Source organism: Hemicordylus capensis, chromosome 3 (assembly GCF_027244095.1).
Source record: "Hemicordylus capensis ecotype Gifberg chromosome 3, rHemCap1.1.pri, whole genome shotgun sequence".
Taxonomy (NCBI): Eukaryota; Metazoa; Chordata; class Lepidosauria; order Squamata; family Cordylidae; genus Hemicordylus; species Hemicordylus capensis.
In genome coordinates, this window is record NC_069659.1 from 197,684,886 (window position 1) to 197,708,063 (window position 23,178).

Consider the following 23,178-nt stretch of genomic DNA (forward strand, 5'->3'; position numbering starts at 1 on the left):
TGTTAGTTACTTTAGTTTTTCATTTAGAATGTAATTTTTAATGTTGTCTTGTTTTGCATGTTTTTGTGCACCGCCCGGAGTCTTTGGAGTGGGCGGTATATTAAATGTTCCTAATAAATAAATAAATAAATAAACATTTCACTATAATAAATGTATTAGCCTTCAAGGCACCATCAAATTGTTGGCTTTAGCCAAAAAGAAAGATTTAATAGCATTTTATGGAACAAATAATAGGATAAATAACTCATGTGAGGGCTTCTGTTTCAGTTTTTAAAAGTTTGCATACTGAGCAATTCAGTTCTATGAAGTTCTTAACTATGTAATGCCTGCCTATGCTCTTGACCATCAAGATATGTAGCAGCATGTTACACAGGCTACTTTCATGCTATGCAAACTCTGCATTCTCTGATTATTTTAGATTGGCAGCTAAGCACATGAGGGGTGTCTTTGTATTGTTCAGATACAAACATAGCTTTGTATTGTGAAAATCAGTAGTCATTTCATTTGTATCTAATGATCTTGGTCAAGGTTGTCTAAATACAGAGATGTTGGGATCAAGCAGTGTAAGAACCTGGGAATGAAGGGAAAAATCACAGCAGCAGTTAAAGTGCATATCAGAAATTTATTCATCAGCACAAACAGTTGTAAAGTGACTCTTAATTTCAAAAGAAAATAAAAATATCCCCCCCCCCAAAAAAAGCTCATTTTATGGCCTTGCATGGGAGAAGCTCTTCCTGGCAGGTTTCTTCCTTGGATGAGGGGTTGGTTTTCTTTCAGGTGAGATTCCTGCACCTGCAGGGGAGATGCCAGCCAGGATAACAAAGTACAACTGAAAGGTTTCTCTCATGTGGGGTCCCCTTGGGCTATGTGTGGCTGTGAGAATGGTGGGATCAGGAGCTCCTCCAAAGGCCTCACTCTGTATTCGTTTCTGGCATTCCCTCCTAAGTGGCTTTGATTGGACTCTGACCCTTTCCAGAGCACATGCTGGTTTAGCAGGGACTGTCACTTAAGAATAACTCTCCCAGCAAGTGCCACTAGATCCCTCTTTCACCTTCCTCCACTCTCCTGCTTTCTTGCATCCTCAGCCTTCTTGCAAAGGGGTCTTCTCCCTCCACAGTATTAAGCCTGCTGTCAAACTACAGGAAACACTGTGGGGCAGGAAGAATGGAATTGCCTGCCTCCTATACTTCCCAGCACCCAGTTCCAGAATCTTCCCTATCACTGACATAATACACCACACTTACTTCCTGTAATAAGCCCGCTGCCTTTCCGAGAGGGCTGTTGATGTGAGGTCATGAAGGTTTTTGCCCTCAGTTGCTGTGATTTGGCACGTAAGCGTTCTCCTTTTACAGTGGCATTGCAGAGCCAGACCTACTGAAATTCTTGAAGCCGTGCAGCTTGTTGAATGCACCTGGGTTCTCTTTGAGTCAGTAGTTGGATCAGCTGCATTCCACAGCATAGAAGCTCTGGCAGGTGCATCCCAGTGAGCAATGCCCCCCACCCCACTCACCCTCAACTTCTCCTGATCTGAACAAACGATGGTGTGAGGTCAGCAAGACTGTGGTAGACTGCGCCCTCCCAAGCCTATTTGATCTTGGCACGCCAGTGCCTCCCATGCAGACCCTGCTCTTTGGTTTGCTTCATTCTTGAATGGCAATAGATTTATTCTCCATGAAATATGCTAAGTCATATTTCATCTGTTCTGTCTTCCTGAACAATATCCAGCCTTCCATCTTGTGCATTGTGGAACTCCACCTCAACCGCCAGCATTACCTGTTGGGTGACTTACAAGAGTGAGGGAAGCAGGACCAGGGGGAGAGGGAGGCTTTCAGGGTCCACCTTCCAAGATCCATGATGCTTCAAAGCCTCGTCAGGCCATTCTGCCGTAACCCTTGGTGTGCTTGAACTGGCACCCTTTCAGCTCAAGAGCATTTTTCATATGAGTCATTTCCCACCTCTCTTTGGACAATATGATCTGTCATAACATTAAAGAGAATTCACCACGGCCCAGATTCTCCTAAAGCCAATCCACACAACTGCCAAGTGGTGAATCCGTACCCAAAGGAAGATCTCTACAGCATCTCCCTAAGGCTGCTGGGTTGCAGCATGGCAACCCATTGGGATTACTCCCATCCTAGAAACACATATCCCTCCCCAAACCCTTGACTCCAGCACATGCAAAGTTACAACCACCATCTGGGCCAGTTCACACTTCTGTTTTTATGCCCCAGTCTGGCTACCCAAGTACAAAACTGTCCAGCACCCAGTCCTGAGTGCCAGCTCAAGCCAGGCAGCTCCAATGGCTAGAAAGACTCACAAGCATGAGGAGACAGGCCAGCTTGCCGTGGAGAGGGAGCCCTACTGGCCAACCTCAGCTGCCAAGTCTGAGGGAGTCCATCAGCTCTCTGGGATCACCTGGCTCCCAAGGTCAGGATGGAAGATTCCAGCCTGTGTGGTTTTCTATTCTGGCTTAAACTGCCGAAATGTTCTTTGCATCTTGGCTTGAACTGCCTGCAATTTCCTCCAACTTCCAGATCTGATGATGCAGGGAGTAGGTAGTCCGTACCTCCGCTGAAGTTTGAGCACTGTGGTACCTGACGAAAGCCTCACGTATAGTGCATGGATCTGGAATGGCACATATGCTTTTCTCCATGATACATAAAAGTAGCAGTCAGGAAAGGACTGCTGTAGCCTATTTCTGTGGCTACAGGGGAGAGCAGGGGGCATGAAGATTCACACCCATTGACATAATTTTACTTAGGTAGCCATACAAGTAAAAACGTATGACTTGGCTCTGACTATGGCCAAGATGCCAGGCCAGGTTCATTGTGGGGATATCCTCTGTATTATCATCAGTTTTTGAATGATCAGTATTTGTGGAAAGGAAATGAGTTTGCATGATATTTTACATCCCTCCCCCACCCCCGCACGCTCATGCATATGACCTCCTAGTAAAGAGGCCATATTCAGGACCAAACTAAATGTTATATTGGAGCTCTGTGATTCAAAATTTCAACAGAATTTTCTTCTTGTAAAAGCAGCTCTCCTCCTCACCCTGATCCCCCCAAGCAAATCCCCCTACCCCACCCCAAGCTCCAATTAGCTACAGATGAGAAAATGTACGAACTAAGAGTAGCTTTGTTGTGGGGTGGGGAGCAGATGCGGGTCAACACTACTACAGAACAGGGGGAAGAGTTAGACATAGACACCCCCGGCATGCTGTGGCTCTGCTTCTAGAGTGGAGCTCCAATTATGGAGTTCCAACATAATGTAGATTTTGACCCTAAGATGCTGCAAGTTATGCTGACAGAAAGCAAAGTTCTGTCAGCAACTAACATTATGCTTTTTTTGTATGGCTAACACCTGCTTCCGGGATGGCAAAAAAAAACCCTTAAGACATTCAGGGTGGATCTTCAAGCAACCCACACCTGCCTGTTCTAGCCCCTATCCCAGCACCACTATTCCAGCTACAAGGTGATACAAAATATACCTAGTAATTCCTTCTCCTCAGTACTTTCCAGTAAACTGGAGTCTACAAAATGTGGCCCTGTACTATTTCTACTTGCTGGTGGTTGGCCTGACTTGTCAGAGGCTGACCCAAGTATCTGAGGTCTGGAAGCAAATCCTGTCCCACAAGCTTTGAAAGCCACTCATGCATTTGCTCACACATCCCTCCATCTCACAGATCCTGTTCCAGCAAGAGGTCTACACCACCCCTTACAGTCCAAAATCGATTAGTCCACACCTGGTCTTCCTTTCATGAGAAAGCTCTCCAAACATCCGTCTCTTCTCCTCCAATTCCTCCACAAATATATTTCAGCTTCTGCTCCCTGCTGAGTGGAGAGAGGTGATCAGAAGACTCTCCAGGTGTTAATGGCTCTCCTGCATTTGGAAGTCCAAGAGTCAACATTCCTTCAGCCATAAAGGAAAGTGAGAATGAAGTATCTCCTAGTTATACTTAAATGACAGGGGTCTGAGCTACTTGCTACTTCTGGATCTTTTCCATTTCCGATTCTTGCATCACGCTGCGTCTCAGTCCTAGCAGTTATGTGCAACTGCTTTTTGTTGCTGCTTTTGAGGACCAGAGAAACAAGAGAAGGGATTTGTGACTCCTGTCCCTTTTCTTTATATACTAAACTGTGTGTGTATTTTGTAAACTGGTCATTTTCAAAGTTCTACCTGTCTTTCCTGTTGAGAAAGCTCTGTGCATTACAGAGGCTTCTGGGGCATGATTGAGAGATCTCATGGCACCTTACAAGGCAAACACAAGGATGGAAAATCTACATTTGCCTCATGGTACTCATGTGGGGGTAGCAACATAATGCAGGTGGGGGTGACCAACAATTCTTCCTGAAAGGGGCCCTTAGGCCATTGTCAACGTGTTTATTCCCACAGCAAAGTTTATTTCTGGAACTGCAAATAAGTCCACCTAAGGGGAAAAGTTCCTGTGGGGAGGCATGTTGTTGTAAGATATAAACAACGAGTAAAGACACTCTTTCTTGCTGAGTTTCCTTTACAAAACACTTTCCACACTCACATTAGCTTGTCAAACATGGGCTTTGGAGAACATACTATAATTTGCCTTCAGTTAACACAGAATAAAGGCAAAGACCGTTCATTGGCTCTTGCCATCACTCAGCATGAGCCGAGACCACACCCAAATGCACCCAAGACTCCTTCACAGCCGTGCACGGCACTAGTGGTGAGCAAGTAATCCTTCAGGAAATTATTACTGACCACCTCACTGAGGAGCCCATGATAAGCTTCCAAGAAACCCATGATTGAAGTGCAAACCATGAGTTTTATTGCTATTGCTATTGCTATTTTAGCAGGCAGATGTTGAGGGGTAGTTGAGATGTTTAGGTTTTATCCATCTCTCTGCTACTTTTTCTACTGAATTCAGCTCTTTACCATCAGGCCCATTCTGTACGGGCCTTAAATTTGTATTTGCTGTATCTAAAGGACTTTGGAGATAGAATTCATTGACTTATAGAGTCTGATAGGGCTGTTCTCTGGGTGATTATGGATCTGGATGTCTCTTGCTATGTGAATGACAAAGCCATACCAACTTCACTACTCTTCTTCTGCTCTAGCCACAAACAGCTAAATCTCTTGGAAATGTTGCAAGTCTGAAAAATGGAGGATTCAGGAAGAATCTTGTTTTTCTCCTATTGAGCTTCATTGTCCTGATCTTTATGAACTCAGCTTAAGAAGGAAGGGGGTGCGGGGTGGGGAGTAACAATTTTGTTCTAACACCTGGCTTATTACTGTGGGTTGTCTGCCACCAAGTGGACACTCAACAGTGAGCTACCCATCGGTCTCAGCTCTCTGTGAGCTTACCTATATGACATAACTATTTCAAACAGCTGTTTGTTGCATGCACACTTTACATTTTTAGATATACACTTTAAAAAAAAATAGAGGTGTACACCTCAAAATTGTAGTGTGTGAAGAGGGCCTATGATGAGGACATCATAGGTAGGAGATGAGGACATTACAGGTGGAAGCAACTTCTTTCACTGGTGACCAGAACCTGGTCTCCAGACATGTGCCTGGATTCCAATTTGAGCTGCGGAGAACCTGGGCCTAGCTACCTGGAAACTGGAGGATGAGGATGGGTTGGGAGAAGACCTTCTGCAAGCCTGGTTGAGTTCAGGAGAACTTTGATACTGGGGAGGAGCCACCTGAAAGGGCCCAGGGGAGACAGGTGTGGAAGTGGAGGTCATTTCTGTCCTCCACACTGGCTCATCCAATGTGGTGGCTGAACGGGGAGCCAGCACTGTAGGAGTCAGGCTGCCTGAAGTTGGCACTGGGGCAGGAGTGGAGAAGCGCCGGATCTCATAGGTCCTGGCTGTTTTCACGGGCACTTGTTTGGCCGGGGTAAAAGACAAACTGGACTGTTGGGCTGTCTGGTTTGTGGAGGCTTGGGCACCAGAGCCTGGTGTGTCCCCAAAACAGAACATGGCAGATTTGAGTTGGTATGGCTGGTGCCGCAGGAAATCAATAGCCTTGATCCCTGATTTCTGACTAGGGGCTTTTTTCACCTTGCTCTCTGCCTTGCTGGCCTGAGACCTGCCAGCTGCTGGAGGGTAAAATGGGGACTGGAGTGGATTGTAAGCTATAGGGGGTGGGGCACGGATATTTGGGGAGTACTTCCAGGAGGAGGGGAGGGAGGGAGTCGGGGATGCATTTCTGGGATTCGAGACTGGTGTTGGTGCTGCTTCCACCACAAATTTGTCCATGCGGCTCTGTCGCTTAGCAAAAAGCTCCGCCCCTTTCCCCTTTAAATGGGATATGTCCTGTGCATGGGAGGACCCATTCACCAGTCCTTGTTGCTGTGGCTTAGGGGCTACTGGAGGTGGGGTCTTGAACCTGCGGCCGGAGGACTGCATGAAGTTGCAGGCTTCAGCTCCCAGACTGAGGAAGTCTTCTTCAGGCCCAGATTCAAAGCCTGCCCCATGGTGATCACCTTTGGGTTTTTCATCCAGGTTTTGCACTAGGGAAAGCAACTCTGGGTTAGGAGAATTTTTCTTCTTCTCCTCTACAGACTTGAACATGGGCTTCTTACTGCTTCGTCGACGGGCCTCCTGCAAGATTCCCGTTCTAGGAGCCGGAACCGCGACCCTCTGCTCCCTGGAGGCAAAAGGCTCAGAAGCAGGCCGTGGAATAGTCGCCGCAATACTACTGAAGGGTTGGACTGATGGCTGACTAGGCTGCTGTGGGACTGGGCTGATATACAAAGTGGAAGAAGTTGTTCCTTGGGCATGTGAAGGTGAAAATGGTGGGGACGTCGCGGAGACTGCATCTCCAGCTGGCCTGGAGGGAGTTGATAGGTAGATGGAAGCAGTGGAGGTTCTGGCTGTGTTGGACGTTGGCTTAGCCTCTGCTGAATTTCCACCTCCTGATGAAGGGGTGGTTGGGATATACATAGAAACAGAGGTGCTGGCAGGGCCACTAGGCTGTGTTGCCAATGGAGCCGGAGGAAGCACTGTGGTCCCAGGAGAGACGGGGGAAAAAGAAGGCACAACTATTCTCTGCCCACCTAGGCTCTCATTGCTTTTCCTTGGCATTGATGGCCTGAACACAACAGAGGAAGTCACAGGACGCTGCCCAGGAAAGCCAGGAGTGAAAGGCCGGGCAGATCTGTTGAAGATGCCTGTGGTACTTGGTGAGACCTGGGTACCTCCTTCTCCAAAGATGCTAGATGGAGACTGGAGCTGAGCCGGGCTAGGCAACGGGAGTTGGCTAGAGATCTGAACAGATTCTAAATGGACGCTCAGTGGGGCCTTTTCTGCTTTTTGTGGAGTAAGTGCATCATCATTCACCATGCTTTGTGTGATCACAACAGTTGAGGCTGGGGCTTGCGCCTCAGACCTTTGTGCAGGGACTTTCTCCAAAGTGTGTTTACCAGCCTTTTGCCTCTGCTGTTCAAATAACTGTGCTCCCCTGCCTGAGGCTTCACTGAGGCCTTGCTGAGGCTGCTCATGTGCAGGCTGTCCCTTGGGCTTCTCAATATCCAGGTAGGTATTGTCCCAGTCAGAGTGGTTAGTTAAGCTCCGGGCATCAGAGAAGCCTTCCTCATCAAACTCAGACTCACTGGTTGGGAAGACACCATCCTCTTCATCATAGCAGCAGTCTTCATCTACACTTCCAAAGCTGATGAGGGTGTACTTCTTTGCCCTCTGCCTGCGCTTTTTGAACATCAGGACGCCCTTGGAATGGGGATTGGGTGCATCTGTCAGCAGGGACGCAATGGTCCGGCATTTGGTTTTGGCTTCTTTCACGTTCTTTTCCTGCATGCTCTCGCTGCGGTGAAGCTCTGCAGGAAACAAAAGAGGCATCGTCAAGGCTCTGATAGGAATCTGGCTGGAAAGCCTGACATGGATTATCTGATCAGTTTTCCAAATATCAGTTTGGGATTGGATGGGCAGGAAAATAGGGAATTATAGGAATTCCTTAGTCCCCTGCTCACCCAATCCCAGACTGATTTTTTAAACAAACTCTGTTTGTTTAGCCTGATAGAACTGCAGTTTAGGCAGGACAATTGCATTGCTGCTCTCCCTGTCATCTTTCCCCACAAGCCCTTCTCATTAGAGCATCAGAGCAAGACTTGAGGAGCCAGTAACCCCGCATATATTGAGCAGGCTTAACCCAACTGACCAAGAGTCAGGAAGCCTTTTCTTTTATTTTATTTTGCACAGCCACACATGACAAATTACATCCTCTAGAACTTAAGTCCAGGGCCTCCCTATGAATTTGTTTGTGTATATTTGCTGTCCCAGCAAAATGATTTTCTGCCTCTGCTGTTAATCACCACAAAGTTGTACTAGCCAGCATTCAGCTAAGGGAGTGCAAGAATCACAGAGAAGTCTGGTTAGCAAGGATCCATCTTAACATAAGCTCCCTGGCACTTTCATGGATAGACAAACCAACACAAATCCGGACCACTAACATACTGAAATAGTACAATCTATTCCGCTACCTGAGCATTCTACTTTCTCATTCCCATCTCATTCTTTAGCATGTACGGATCAGGTCTGAGTATTTTTTTTAATCCTAGTACACAGAATCACAAGCAGGCCACCTAATGGCGCAGCGGGGAAATGACTAGCAAGCCAGGGGTTGCCAGTTCAAATCCCCACTGGTATGTTTCCCAGACTATGGGAAACACCTATATCGGGCAGGAGCGATATAGGAAGATGATGAAAGGCATCATCTTATACTGCATGGGAGGAATGGTAAAACCCTTCTGTAATCTACCAAAGACAAACACAGGGCTCTGTGGGTGCCAGGAGTCGACACTGACTCAATGGCACACTTGACATAGAATCACAGAGAACCAGTTTGGACCATCCCCGTCACATGATTAGGAAGGGGGTATGCTGAGAGTTCACCCATTGGGACGTTCTCCACGGACATCCCAACACCCTCCAAGCATGTCCATTTCTCATGGGGTGGGGGCTGTTGATCCAAATGACCACTTTACATACACTCTAGCTACTCGTTTAAAGGAGGAAGAGTCATTCAGATGAATAGCTCCCCTCACTCCCATGCGATAAAGAAATGTGCCAGAAAGGTGTTGGGATATCCACAGAGGGTGTCCCAATGGATCATGTGAGCAGGGACAGTATCATCCAAACTGACCCAGTGTGTGTGAGAGGGACAACAATCCAAGGGTGAGCTGCAAGGAGAGAGAGCACGTGGGCAGTTCTTGTAGACACATGAATCCAAAAACTACAGACATTTTAAAAAGAACAAAATAACCTATGTTGATTCAATGCAATTTTTTTTGGTTTATTCCTAATTCCTCCATTCAAAGAGCAATAATTTCTCTGAGCTTTCTTTTCCACACTTGGATATCACACCTGGTCCCTCTAAAATCACAGAAGACAAGTGTCTTCTCTTAGCATTTTCCTTTCAGCTTTTCCCCAAGAGGTAGTAATTGCCCTTCAGTGGAATTGCTCTTCAAATCTAGTAGTCCTCTGCTTTAGCCATGGAAATGAAGGATTATATATCAGTTGGCATTTGCCCTCGTTTGTACACCAGATTTTCACATTGTTTGTGAACATTTTCATTTACTATAAAATTAGCTCCCTTCCCTGACAGCTTTTCACATGCCTTGGTGAAAAAGTGTGAAACATTTCTGCAACAGTGTGGGTGTTGGGGGCGGGAGGAGGAAATGAATACCTCATTGCCAAGGCAAGTGAGGCAATGCTCCCTTACACTGTGATCTGCAGCAACTGTATAGCCCATTGAAAGTAACCCAGTGCAGAAGAATAACATCCAGATTGAGTTGTGCATCTGAATGCAGATTTTGTTCCTCTGTGCTGCATCACTTTCAATGGGATAAGCATTTGAATGCTCATCCAATTGCAGGCTTGGTTGCCTAAGCAACAGGGATAAGTTCCCTGTTTCTCCCGCTGCCTCAAGCAACAGCAGAGGGGGAAGAATGACTGATAATAGGCATTAAACATGCAAGATGGAGCAGAAGAGCGGAAACATTTCACACCCTCTAAAATGCAAGTTCTGCAACCGAAAGCAGACCATGCAAAAATTCAGTGCAGTGCTAGTTTACAGCACAATAATAAGAGATTTTAAAATAAATAAAAAAAATATGAATATTTCTTCTGGTTTGCCTAACCATCTTTGAGATTGTCATGTGACGTCCTCCAAGCAAACTTAACCTGTGATTAGGGTTGCCAGCTGTCTCGCACTACATGTGACGTCCCAGCTTTCAGCAGGGAAATGTTTCGGGACACAATTTCTCCTGTTTTTTCATCTTAATTTTAAAATAAAATATATATATTTTTAAAGCCACTGCTGAGGCACGCCTTCCTGCTCTTGGTTCCGACGCCCCAGGGAAGCTCGCTACGCCCCTGATTCTATGATTTTATGTTTAGCTGAAGTTCTGTTCAGTTTTTCTCCTCAGTTCCTTCTCAGATGAGCAGCATTCATATATGATGCAAAAAAACACAAGAAGTGCACTTTTTAGTATTATACCTAAGAGAAAAGGCAGCAGCTGTTCCTTCTTTAGTACTCTCTCTCCTTCCCTCAAAAGACTAGAAACATACAAAATGGTTGCCTAGTTTTTCCTCAGTGGAGAAGCCACATCCAGCACCCCATACGATGAAACAACTCGGGAATCAATACAGTACATCAAAATCACAGCTAAGATTTTGTTCAGTTTCTGAAAGATCTACCCACAGCATGAAAAACAGGCCCTGTCCTGCACTCCTTGTACGATGCATTCTGGCATTACACCCACTTAAATGCAGCCGGCTTCAGGAATGTTATCAGTTCTACTGTCAAGAGAATAGACTGATGTCAGACAAATCGCATAGAAATGTGGGGGAGGGGAGTGTGACTAAGTATTTTGTTAAAACACTTCTGTAAGTAACTAAGCCACCCCACAGCATGGCATACAGCAGTTTCTTCCACCCCATAGCCCCAATCTAAATCCGACACAGAGCCACACACCAATTCCCCCTTCTCTCCATATTTTACAGTGGTAGGAGCCCATTATGCTCCTCCTCCAGGGTCTGACTGAATTCATCTCACTCTCTTTGCCTTTCCAAAAGATAGAAGGCAGGGAATGGAGTGACAGGAAGTGAGGAATCCTCACTTCCTGCTGCTCCTCTCCTCTCTGTCCCCTGTCTTTTCAAAAGGGAGGCAAAGCAGGGGCACAGGTTTAGTCAGAATCTGGAGGAGGTGCAAAGGCAACCCAGTAAGAAAGCTGATAAGGTGGCTGGCATGGGGGATGGGTATCCACTGCCACCTCCACCAATCTGCCATCTGAAGCAGCCATTTCACAACACTTCATTGGTGGGTTAGTCCTGTAAATAAGATTGGAGCCCTCACCAGTGGTTATCAATATAACATAGTTTCAGGCCTTGGGCTTGCTACTAATGAAAATCAATAAACAGCAAGCCCAAGACCTGAAACTATGTGATAGAGTTTTGTGCTGTTGGTTGATTTTGATCGACAGCAACCTTCCCTAAGAGGTAAGGACAGGATACAGCATTGACAATAAATCAGGTGGATCCCTCTCCTCCAAAGGGCTCACAGTCTAAAACAGATGAAACAAAGGCCTGGTTCACACAATTATGCAAATCTAGATTTTATGTAGGTTACCAACTTCAGTGTGATTATGTGAACCCACACCAAGGTGATAATGGCCCGAGATGAATCTTGGCATGAGTTCACAGAATCACGCTAATGTTAGTAGCCCACATTAAACCTAGGTTCAAACAACGGTGTGAACAAGGCCACGGAGAGACTTCAAAACTCAGCTAAAGTATGAAATAGTTCTGGACAGAATTCCGTCAGCCTCTGGCTTGTAATTCAAAGTGAGACATTTCAGTCACAACTATGCTCTCAACATAAGAAATAAAAGAAATAAGATCTGGAAGGTCTAACCCTCTTTTGCCTTCCTTTTATAAGGTCAATAATAATTATAACAATAATCAGCACCATGGAAAGGAGGAAGTAGAAAGTAGAAAGTGGAGGAGAGTCAACAGTTGATATTCCAAAAAGTCTCAAACCTTCTACTTTTAATGAGGATGTAAGAAGAGAGCAAGGATCCATCCGGGTCAGCATCCTGCTTTCAACAGTGGCCAGAAAGATGCAAGAGTGGGGCATGAAAGCAAAATACCTCCCCTGTTATTTGATCCCTAGGAACCGGTATTCAGAAGCATTCTGCCTCTGCACATGGAGGTCCCATTTACATATGAGTTTGTCTAAGCCCCATTTAAAGCCATTTAAACCAGTGGCCATCACTACATTTTGTGGGAAGGAATTCCATATGTTGTTCATTCATTGCGCAAAGAGGTACTTCCTTGCCTGTTCTGAATCTACTGCCAAACATTTTCATTGACAGCATTTTCCCATTATTTATCATGTATTTGTATTATTATTTCTTGAGCACCTAAGACTAATAGCTGTACAACATACAAGAAGTAGAAGGCGTAGAGTTCCTTGGAATTTCCACTCTTGGTTCTCCTCTCCTATGTCCAAAACATAAAAAGCAACTGTTTATCTTGAACTTCAGTTTCTTTCCTCAGCAAACATACCATCTGAAAACAACAGAAAGCCCTGTAAGCTGGTGGAAAGGGAACGCCTTCTCTGAACAGCCATGATATTATTGGGAAGAGGAAGGAAACTGGTACCTGCATATGGTTGGTCCAAGCTCTTGAAAGCAGCATCCAGTCCTGGAGAGGAGGGCATGTCACATACCCTTTTGAACTCACAGTTCTCCATAAAATGAAAGAGAGGAGTAGAACAGCTCCCTTCTGGAGCAGGACCAAAACTTTAAAAGAGTCCAAGCCCTTTGACTGCAACTCCACTAGCCTTTTAAAGCCTCTCTTTTGTCTCCTTGGCAGTGCTGCTGAAAGCTATGAGGTAACTGCCTCTATTTTTACCCCCAAAACATCATCACTAAGCAGCATGATGGACATTGTCAACTGTCAAACACTCTCTCCACTCTCCATCTTCCTTCCATATCTAGGGTTTAAAATAAGACAAAATGCTCTCACCACAAATGTTTCAGTACTTATGAGCATCTGACAATGGGGGCAGGCAGGGGGACTCTTTGAGTCACTGTATACAGACACCATATACAAAGCTATGTCATTTTCCTGACACTCAGGAATGCTTCACACATGACGTTTTTTAGGAACATAGGAAGCTGCCTTATACCAAGTCAGATCATTGGGCCATCTAGCTCAGTATTTTCTACAAAGACTAGCAGCGGCTTCTCCAAGGTTGCAGGCAGGAGTCTCTTTCTGTGTCTGGAGAATTTGGAACCTTCTGCATGCAAGCATGAAGATGCTCTTCCTAGAGTGGCTTCTTCAAGGTTCCAAGTAGCTTCTCCCTGGCATATCCTATCTGGATATGCCAGGGAGGGAACTTGAGATCTAGATGCTCTTCCCAGAGCGGCCCCATCCCCAAAGGGGAATATCTTACAGTGCTCACACATGTAGTCTCCCTGTATTCTACCAATGACAACCACAGTGCTCTGTGTTCGCCAGGACTCAACACTGACTTGACAGCAGACTTTACCTTACTTTTACCACAAGACCAGCTGTCCTCCCTTATTGTTTTTCAGTTTTTTTCTGACATTGGCCTAAATGAGGAACATTACTCATAGTAGTCCCATTGAAATGAAAAGGATGAATTAGGCATTACCTAACTTGTCCTTTTAATTTCAGTGGGATTACTTTGTGTAATTTTCTTCATCAAGTCAGCCAATGTCTTTTGGGAAGTATGGCAAAAGTCAATCTTCCCAGTGACACAGGTTATTCCTCAGCTTCCTGACTCACGTACTTACATAAAATTAATATTATATGACAATATGATATGTATCATAAGTGACAGTGAATATCCACCCCGCCCCCATGAATGTTATTGGTCATTTTTGAAATGTGTCTGCCCTGCTCACTTCTACATTGGGGGTAGGATAGAAATTTTATTGTTAATTTAAAAATGAACTTCTCTCTCTTACACCTTAGCTCCTTGTGTGCTGGTAATGCACTCTTCTCCCAGCCTGGTTCTGGTATCAGAAGTAAGCCAGGCTAGGCAGAAAAGAGCTACAAGCCAACAAGAACAGTAGATTTGGTTTCCTTCACCTGTGTGCACATTTTAATGTAAAAATGATACACACACTTTAGATGTGAATTAAAAAATATGGCTGCCCTCATCGCAGTCTGTTTTGGCCCTCAGTAACTGGCCTGTTAGAGTTTAGGATTGTTTCCTATCTTGGGTTTATATTTCCTTTCTTCTAAAACATCATGGGTGGCTGGACTACTGCTAAATTGCTCATACAAGATTTCAGGGTTATTCCCACTCTTCGTCCTCCACTAGCTGAACCTGAGAGGGAAATTTTGCCTAGGAGTTAAATTTGAATTGGCACATCCTGAAATCCTATGGAACCACCAAGGCAGGGTCCTAACTAAAATTATGAATGTATCGAAGCTGCATGGAGTCCCAGCTGTGGCTTATTAGGGTATGCTAGAATTGTGTTACCAGAATCCAGAGTAAGAGAAGGATAAACCAAGTAGATATTCTCTTGTAGCAAGGCCAGCTATTTCTTCTCCTATCATCACGTCTGGGGGGTGGGGGGCTTCGCAAGTGTGATTACTGTGCCAAAGCATTTTGTTCCATAGCTATACACAGCATGTATATCTGCATGCATCACTGTGCAATATTGGCTAAAGATGGGAAAATAATAACGCAGCACCACTTTCTTAATAACTCAGTTTTAGTTCTTGCTTTCTCCCTCTACCACCATCAAACACCAGTTTCATTGGCACAAAACAAACATCCTACACATAACAGCCCAAGAAGCCTGCTTAAGTGGCCCACCTGGCAGCAAAGAAGAGTTTTCTCAAATTCTTGCCTTTTCACTCTCTACTTTTTTGATCTTTGGGGATCTGTCAGGGGCTCCTATTATGATGGTAGATGCTGTTATGCAACATATCTTCCTGCTCATTTGCCTAAACCAGGGGTTCTCAAACTTTATTTTATTTATTTATCAAATTTATTTATCAGATTTTTATACCACCCCAAACTTTCATCTCTGGGCATTTTACAATAACATAAAACCAGTTAAAAACATATACAAAAAATTAAAAACAATTTAACAATTTTAAAATCACTAGAAATTAAAACCCAAAAATATTAGGAAGCTGAGAAAGCTTGGGCAAAAAGATGGGTTTTCAGGTGTTTTTTGAAAATTGTCAGAGATGGGGAGGATCATATCTCAGCAGGGAGCACATTCCACAATCTCGGGAGTGACCGAGAAGGCCCACCTCTGTGTAGCCACCAAACGAGTTGGCAGTAACTGGAGACAGACCTCCTCAGATGACCTCAATGGGCGGTGGGGCTTGTAATGAAGAAGATGCTCTCTTAAATACCCAGGGCCTAAACCGTTTAGGGCTTTGTAAGTTATAACTGTATTTTGCCCGGAAACCTATTGGCAGCCAGTGTAACTCCATCAGCAAAGGAGTAACAAGGTCTCTCCGAGATGACCCAGAGACACCTGGCTGCCGCGTTCTGAACCAACTGAAGTTTCCAGACTACATACAAAGGCAGCCCCATGTAGAGCACATTACAAAAGTCAAGTCTGGAGGTTACCAACAGATGCACCACTGTTTTGAGGTCACTGATCTCGAGAAACGGGCAAATATTTCTATTTGCTGATAGAAAGCACCCCTGGCCACTGCCTCAACCTGAGAAACCAGGGAGAGATGTGAATCCAGAAGTACTCCCAGACTGTGAACCTGTTCCTTTTGGGTAAGTGTAACCCTATCTAGAACAGGCAGATCAAAATCGTCTCTAGAGTTCTGACCCCGCACAATAAGTACCTCTGTCTTCTGGATTCAGCTTCAGTTTATTCTCCCTCATCCAGCCCATTACTGCTTCCAGGCTGGCATTTAGGGAGGATACGCCAGCTCCTGAAGAAGTTGACATGGAGAAGTAGATCTGGGTGTCATCAGTATACTGGTAACACCAAGCTCCAAATCCCCTGATGATCTGTCCCAGTGGTTTCATGTAGATATTAAAGAGCATTGGAGAAAGTATGGAGCCTTGAGGGACACCATACTTAAGCTCAGATTTCAAAGATCAACTATCTCCAATCGACACCATCTGGAATCTATCTGAGAGGTAGGAGCGGAACCACTGTAAAACAGTGCCTCCCACCCCCTACCCCCTCAGATGTTCCAGAAGGATACTATGGTCGATAGTATCAAAAGCTGCCGAGAGGTCTAAAAGGACCAACAGATTCACACTTCCTCTGTCAATTGCCAATTGGAGATCATCCATCAGGCCGACCAAAGCAGTCTCCACCTCATAGCCCGTCCGAAAACCAGTTTGAAATGGGTCTAGATAATCAGTTTCCTCCAAGACTGTCTGGAGCTGAGAGGCCACCACCCTCTCAATTACCTTGCCCAGCCATGGGAGGTTGGAAACAGGCCTATAATTGCTCAACTCTGAGGGATCTAATGCAGGCTTCTTTAGAAGAGGTCTAATGATTGCCTCCTTAAGACAAGGAGGCATCCTGCCCTCCCTCAGAGAAGCATTTATGATTTCCACCAGGCTGTCTACAACAGCCTCCCTACTAGATCGAACAAACCATGTTGGACAAGGGTCAAGAGAACATGAACCCACGCCATACAGCTTAGCTGATCACAGTTTATGATACTGTGATGCCCTAAAATAATATACCAAGCTACTCAACTCTCCATGTCCCCCTTGATTAAAGCTAGTGTTAGATTCTAATCCTAATTTTCGAACACTAGTCTTAATTTTTGAATCCTTCGTTCTTGAAAGAAATGCTTCTATTTTAAAAGTATTCTTCTGAATTGGATTTGAGTTAGAAATATAAAAGCTTTGTCACCAAAGTCCACACAAAGCTGAGAGCAACAGAACAGCAGAGCTTTGGCCAACAAGTCAGAAGAGCGTTTCCTCTTAGGCAAGGCTGTCCCTAGGTGGGTGTGGGGCTCAGGGCAAATGTGAGGGGTGTGGAGTCCCTGGCCATTCACTGAGGCCAGATGATGGGCACTGACCAGGACCCACTGAGCAATTCCAGCCTGGCTTGTACTGCCTGCGGAGCAACCGGAAAAACCAATCAACTTCTTTGCCTGCATCTACTGCCAAACCAACGATGGTAACAACTGCAGTTCAGAAGGGATGGAGGGAGTGGGAGAGCTTGTCAGCACTCTGCGACCCCCAAGGAAACAGACAGATGTGAGTGCGTAGCTGTGCAAAGTGAACCCTGGGAGGTCTTTCATCACGTGCCTGATGCGCTACCCTCTGTTCTTCTCCTGCCCTTGGAGCAGCAGAGGAGGTAGAGAGTGCAGGCTGCTGCTTGGGGCAGGAAAGCTACCTGGCTGGGTGGGGATCCCCACATGATCCCCTGCATGTTTATAGAAAGACACGGGATGAGCTTAAGCTCCAAGCTCTTAGTTCTCTCTTGTCTCTCTCTCACTCTTGCTTCACACGTACGCACACACACACAGAGCCCTTTGCTGCTCAGCTGCATGGCGTGGGTTCATTAAAAGCTAAAGTAGCCACACAAGTGCCTTCCAGCTAAGAGGTGCCCGCGTGGGCTAACAGGGCCTCTGTGATAGCAGGGGTATAGCGACCATTGGACAAATGTTCCTGGGCCCAATGGGTCAGGGGGCCCCCAAGGGACCCCCAAGTAGACCGCCCCGCCGCCGCCCCGTCTTGTCGTGCCGCCACTGCCCCCCCGCCCCCCACACCGCTTATCTTGGCCTCCGGTGTGTGGGGTGGTGGTGGTGGTGTTTGAGTGTGACAGGTGGCGGGCACGGCGGGTGCAGTGGCGGCAGGCCTGTCCACTCAGGCCGAACTGTGTACCTGCGCAGTTCGACTATGGATGTCACATACCCATGACATCAGAGGTGCACAGCTGGGCCAAAGAGGAGAATCCTGCTGCCACCACTGCACCCATCGCCTGTCCCACTCGGATCACCCCCCAACCCCCGGAGCCGGAGGCCAAGATACGTAGCGGCGGTGGGACATGAGCGGCGGTGGCAAAGCAGGGCATGGGCGGCGGCAGGGAGATGTTGGCTGCCCCGCCCCTTGCATCTGACGTCGGACACAGGGGATGTGGCTTGGGGTGCGCGTGTGATAGGGACCCATGCCCCAGGTTTTGTCCCCTGGCCCCCGGAGTCTTGTTATGCCCTTGTATGACGGCATACGCGGGGCCTGGGTGGTCACCTCAAGTTGCCCCACCACCACCGCAAAGGAAAGCCCTGCTCTTAGGAGATGAGCTCTCATGTTGCCATGGCCTGCTGGCCAAAAAAGCACCACCGTCTGCACCTGCCCTCAGCCAACATCTCCAAGGGACAGTAACAGGCACCAGGAGGTGGACAAGGAGACAGGAGGCGACAACAACCGGGCTCTGCTGCCATGCATAAAGTTTAGTGGTGGCACTGAACAGCAGTGGCACTTCTTTGGCTCATGCCAATGTTCTTCTCAGAAACTCCCTTTCATCCTGTCTATCAAAGGAGCACTGATACTGTGCCTTCCTCAACTTAGTATATGTTGGAGGATCCAATGGTTATTGGATCCTGCCTCCCTGTCTGTTTTCCATCACCTTACTGTCCCCACACCTTGGAGACATTGGGTAAGACCTTGCCTCCCAACAGCTCCCTCCTGACTTCCAACCCCCTTTTAAGTTGCTTGTGACCCCCTCGGGGGTGGGAACCTCTGGCGTAAACCATGCCTTGGAGGGAACTCCTCCAATAATCTGATAGTGAGAAAATGCATTCCCACGGCTTGGATGCAAAAACCAAATCTCCACTTACTAGATGCAGATTGGCTTGGCAAATTCCCCCAGTCTCCTTTTGCTACACATGCCAAGTTTAAATTAAGATTATTTCCCCTAGAAAAATGTCTGCTGATTAGACTTCAATCAGCTTTCTCTCACACTGGATATTTGTGAAAATCTGATACTGTGTACAGTTCTGGTCACTGAATCTCAAAAAGAATATTATAGAACTGGAAACGGTACAGAAGATGGCAACCAAAATAACTAGGGCAGCATTTTCCTTACAAGGAAATATTTGGGGCTTTTTAGTTTAGAAAAAAGACAACTAAGGGGAGACATTGTAGAGGATTATAAAATTATGCTTGGTATGACAAGAGTGGAGAAAACATTTTCTCCCTCTCTCACAAAACTAGAACCAGGAGTCATCCCATGAAACTTATTTCAAGGGAATTTAGGGTGGACAAAAGGAAGTACTTTTCCACACCGCACATAATTAATCTATGGAATTCTCTGACACAGAAGGCCACTAGCTTGTACTGGCTTTAAGCAGGGGGTGGGGGTGGGGTTTAGACAAATTCATGGAGGCCAGGTCTAGTCTTGGTGGCTATAGGCTATCTCCAGGTTCAGAGGTAGGCTATCTTTGAACACCAGTTGCAGGGGAACAATGGCAGGAGAAGGGGCATGCCTTCATTGGCTTTGGTGAGCCACTATGGGAAACAGAATGCTGGACTAGATAGATCTTGGCCCTGATCCAATAAGGCTCTTCTTATATTATTATCTTTTGGTTAATGATCATGATAGCCATAAAAATGGCCATGATATCCATAATCCCACACCACCACCAAGCACCAGATCCTTCTTAGTAGCTGTGTTGTTTTTTGTCACTACCAAAGAGTGAAAAAGCAGTCATGAAATCAAGGCATATTATAATCCCACCACCACCACTATTAGGCAAAACAAGTAGCTTTTACTCTAACATGAATCAAAAATACATCCTGGTCTACTGACTATACTGTTTGTTTTCCAGGTTCATTCTAGGGCAAGTAGAGAGATGTTCTGGATGGTTGTAGTTTGCCCAATATCTCTAATACCTTCCAACATGTTACAGGGGTTCATGGGACCCCCAGTTCCACTACAAGGATCTGGATTGTAACTTGATCACTGAAAAGGGAAGGCCTGTGTGAGCCTGCCATAATCTCATTCCCCACTGAAAATAAAGAACAAATAACCTTTATAGAATGACATAGTCATCTGAACCACCCTTTACATCAGCCAGAGATTTAGCAACATTGCAGTGCAGGAACCAAGCAAACAACCTCAAAGGCTAGACTATTTATAGAATAGGTTGAATTGTGAAGGTCTGTTTGTACCCATGGAAAATCACTGCAATAAATGACAACTTGACAGGTATTCCTGCTAAAGCAAAGATGCTCAGAGGAAGACTGAAAGAGAGAAATTTGTTTTCCTTTAGTGTGTTATGGTTAGTGCATGAATTAGCATATGTAGACACAGGAATAAAAGCACTAGAGGGCCCATCAGAGTATGTTAATATTTATCCAAGTTTACATTAATCTCATCTAATTTTAACCCAATCACTGGATTTCTGTAGATTGGATATAATTTAATTCAAACTGAATTATTGGAATTTTCTATCTACTGAACAACAGCTGTGTTTGAGTTCATATTTCTCAACTCCTGTAAAACATGATGGAATGACCCAGCAAAGCTGAGAAGTTGGATGTTCCATTAATTCCAACAGGAAAGTTAATCATGTACTTCTGTCACTACCATTGAAATAACTGGGACTTAAATGTGCTTTGTGGTAGCTAAATCATGTTCTATTCATTTTGTCCCTGTGCATATCCTTACAGATTATCTGCAAAGAGTAATTGATGCGCTATGACAAGAATACATTCTGAATATAGCCAAAGTTGAGTGAACTTTGGCAGGCAAAGCAATTTTTCCATGGCTGATGTCACAGTTAACAGAGAGCCAAATATAAGAGGTTAAAGGCTTAGAACAGCTGCATGTTCTTATATTTGCAAGGTTCTTTAAAATAAATCTCTGCAAAGGTTCTTTTGGACTCCAAAGCATTTCCCATCCTATTCAAAGAGAGCAGATGTATGACGGAGCACACAATATGCCTTGCCTTTAAAAGTTCCAGACATGTCCACATGCAACTGCAAGGCCTCTCTTGCCACTGCTGCTGGAGGAAATAGCCACAACCTTCTTTCCAACAGGGAAAGGCAAGACAACTTCAGCATGCTGCTTCTCAGTACTTGAATTGGGAGACTGGGCCAGCCCATCCATGAGGCAGACTGAGGCAGTTGCCTCAAGTGGCAGGGCCTGCAAAGGATGTCACTGCCTGCCACCATCAATTTCTGCCATCCACTGCCAATGCTGCTCTTCCTCCTCTTCCCACACACTCTGTGGATGAGGAGAACTGAGTGGAAGAGGAAGTGTGGAGGACAGGCAAGTGGTGGGCTATAGGGATGTGCAAATTGGTTCAGTTCAACAGTCTGGGGTCGAACCAAACCACCCCAGTTTGGTTCGACCCCAGACCAATACACGCCCCCCCCAGCCATTCGGGGAAGGGGTTCGTGAAATTTTTTTTTACAAACTTTTCACTTACCCCCTCTGGGGGGCTTCTCTGAGGCTGAGGGGATGGGTGTCCGCAGAGGTTCCCCCTCCCCCTGCCAGCCTCTGTTATGCAGAAAACTGTCCGATTCTGACATTCTTCAGCCCTTTCCAGGCCTTCCCTCCATCGCAGTGGCCATTTTGGAGGCTGCTGCGCATTCCAAGTGGGCCTCTGCATGGCCTGGGTCATGACCCGGCCATGCAGTAATGACGGGTCATGACCCGGCCATGCAGAGGCCCATTGGGCATGCACGGCAGCCTCCAAAATGGCCACCACGGTGGAAGAAAGGCCTGGAAAGGGCCATATAATGCCGGAACGGGGTGATTTAGTGCCTATCAGTGGCCGGGGGGGACATCCCTCTCATCTGCGGCCTCGAAGAAGCCTCCCAACCGCAGACTCAGAGAAGCCCCCTGAGGGAATAAGTGAAAAAATTGGAATAAAGGTTTGCATACACCACCCTGAACCAAACCGGGGGGGGGTGTTTCGAAGGGGGACAAAACCAATCTGCCCCAGCCCGGTATGGGTCCAGTTCAAACCCGAACCAAACCGGACTAGCTGGTTTCAGGCATACCTCTAGTGAGCGACAGCATCTCCTGGGAGTACCAAGCACTTTGGTAATGCTTTAACATGTGTGAGTGAGGGGAGCACCAGGAACATACTGTTTTGGCATGGAAATCACACATCCAAAACATCACATGCTCTGGTGGCTCTGATAACTCTTGCACTGATATGAAAACATGGATTTAGGCACAATGTTTTCCTCTAGTAAACCGTGACCTGAGATCCTGCATTGATCTAACACCTTTTGCTATAGGGATGTGACTCCTTTTGCCTTTTGTTACCGCCCCTTGCTTTTGCTCCATTGCTTTTGATTTCCAAAGTCAGCACAAAAGATCTCAAGAATGCCACATATCTGCTGCAAATTGCTGCATAGGGGTGGAGTTTCTGTGCAAGAATGGCGGGGAGGATGTTAACACCCCCCTCTCACTACACCTCACTCTCAGTCCAGATCAGAGGCTCTTACGGTTACTGTTTAGAGAGAAATGGACCACTTCTGGTCCACTGCCACATTAAGCCTGCCTTTTAAAAATGGATCTCACATTTGTGTAGTTTGGCCCACAGACAACCATAGTGCCTTTGTAATATTCCGCAGTTGCTATTGCTCCACCTCTAATTGCTGACTTGGCCTGTTGTTATGGAATGGAGACTATTCCAGCATGCAGTCCTTCATTGTTTTCCTGCTTCTTTGTTTCGGGAAGTATTTTGTTTGTCTGTTCTCACTGTCTTCAAGGTCTATTCATACTGAAAACAGTGTTACTTCAAAGAGGTCAAAAAAGCATTTCCCCTCTCTTTAGAAATCTTTTTCTTTTCCCTTATGAATGGGTTTGCAAAAAGAGGATTGTACGAGTATTGCTGTTGTAATGCTCTTCAGACAAATACTGTTTGCATGGAGATATTGGGGCCGTTCACATGACTTGCCCTACATGGGCTTGCTCAACCCTACCTGGGTAGGGCTGGGATTGGTCCCCATTCCAGTGCTGCCCTGCCAGGTAGCCTGAGTTCCTAACCAAGGCGAAAATTGAGGTAGGAGGACGCAAGCGCACCTCCTACCCCACTGCCCAGTGGTGTGGGTGAGCAGGCTGCTGGCAGTCACCGGCAGGCAGCTCAACCATAGAGCCAGGTCAAAGGAGCATCCCAGCAGCCTGCATTCCCCCAATGCATGAGCAGTGCATTGCATCATGGGATTCCT

At 46.1% G+C, this 23,178-nt stretch overlaps 1 protein-coding gene across 1 annotated transcript in view; it reads right to left on the reverse strand.

The window, feature by feature from the left end:
• Positions 1-602: 602 nt before the first annotated feature.
• The window catches only part of SYNPO2L (synaptopodin 2 like), an 81,305-nt gene continuing 58,729 nt past the window's right edge, over positions 603-23,178 (reverse strand). The window contains exon 4 of the mRNA XM_053312162.1: positions 603-7,819. Coding sequence (XP_053168137.1) covers positions 5,517-7,819 — 2,303 coding nt within the window. The 3' untranslated portion in view covers positions 603-5,516. The remainder of the gene's footprint in view (positions 7,820-23,178) is intronic.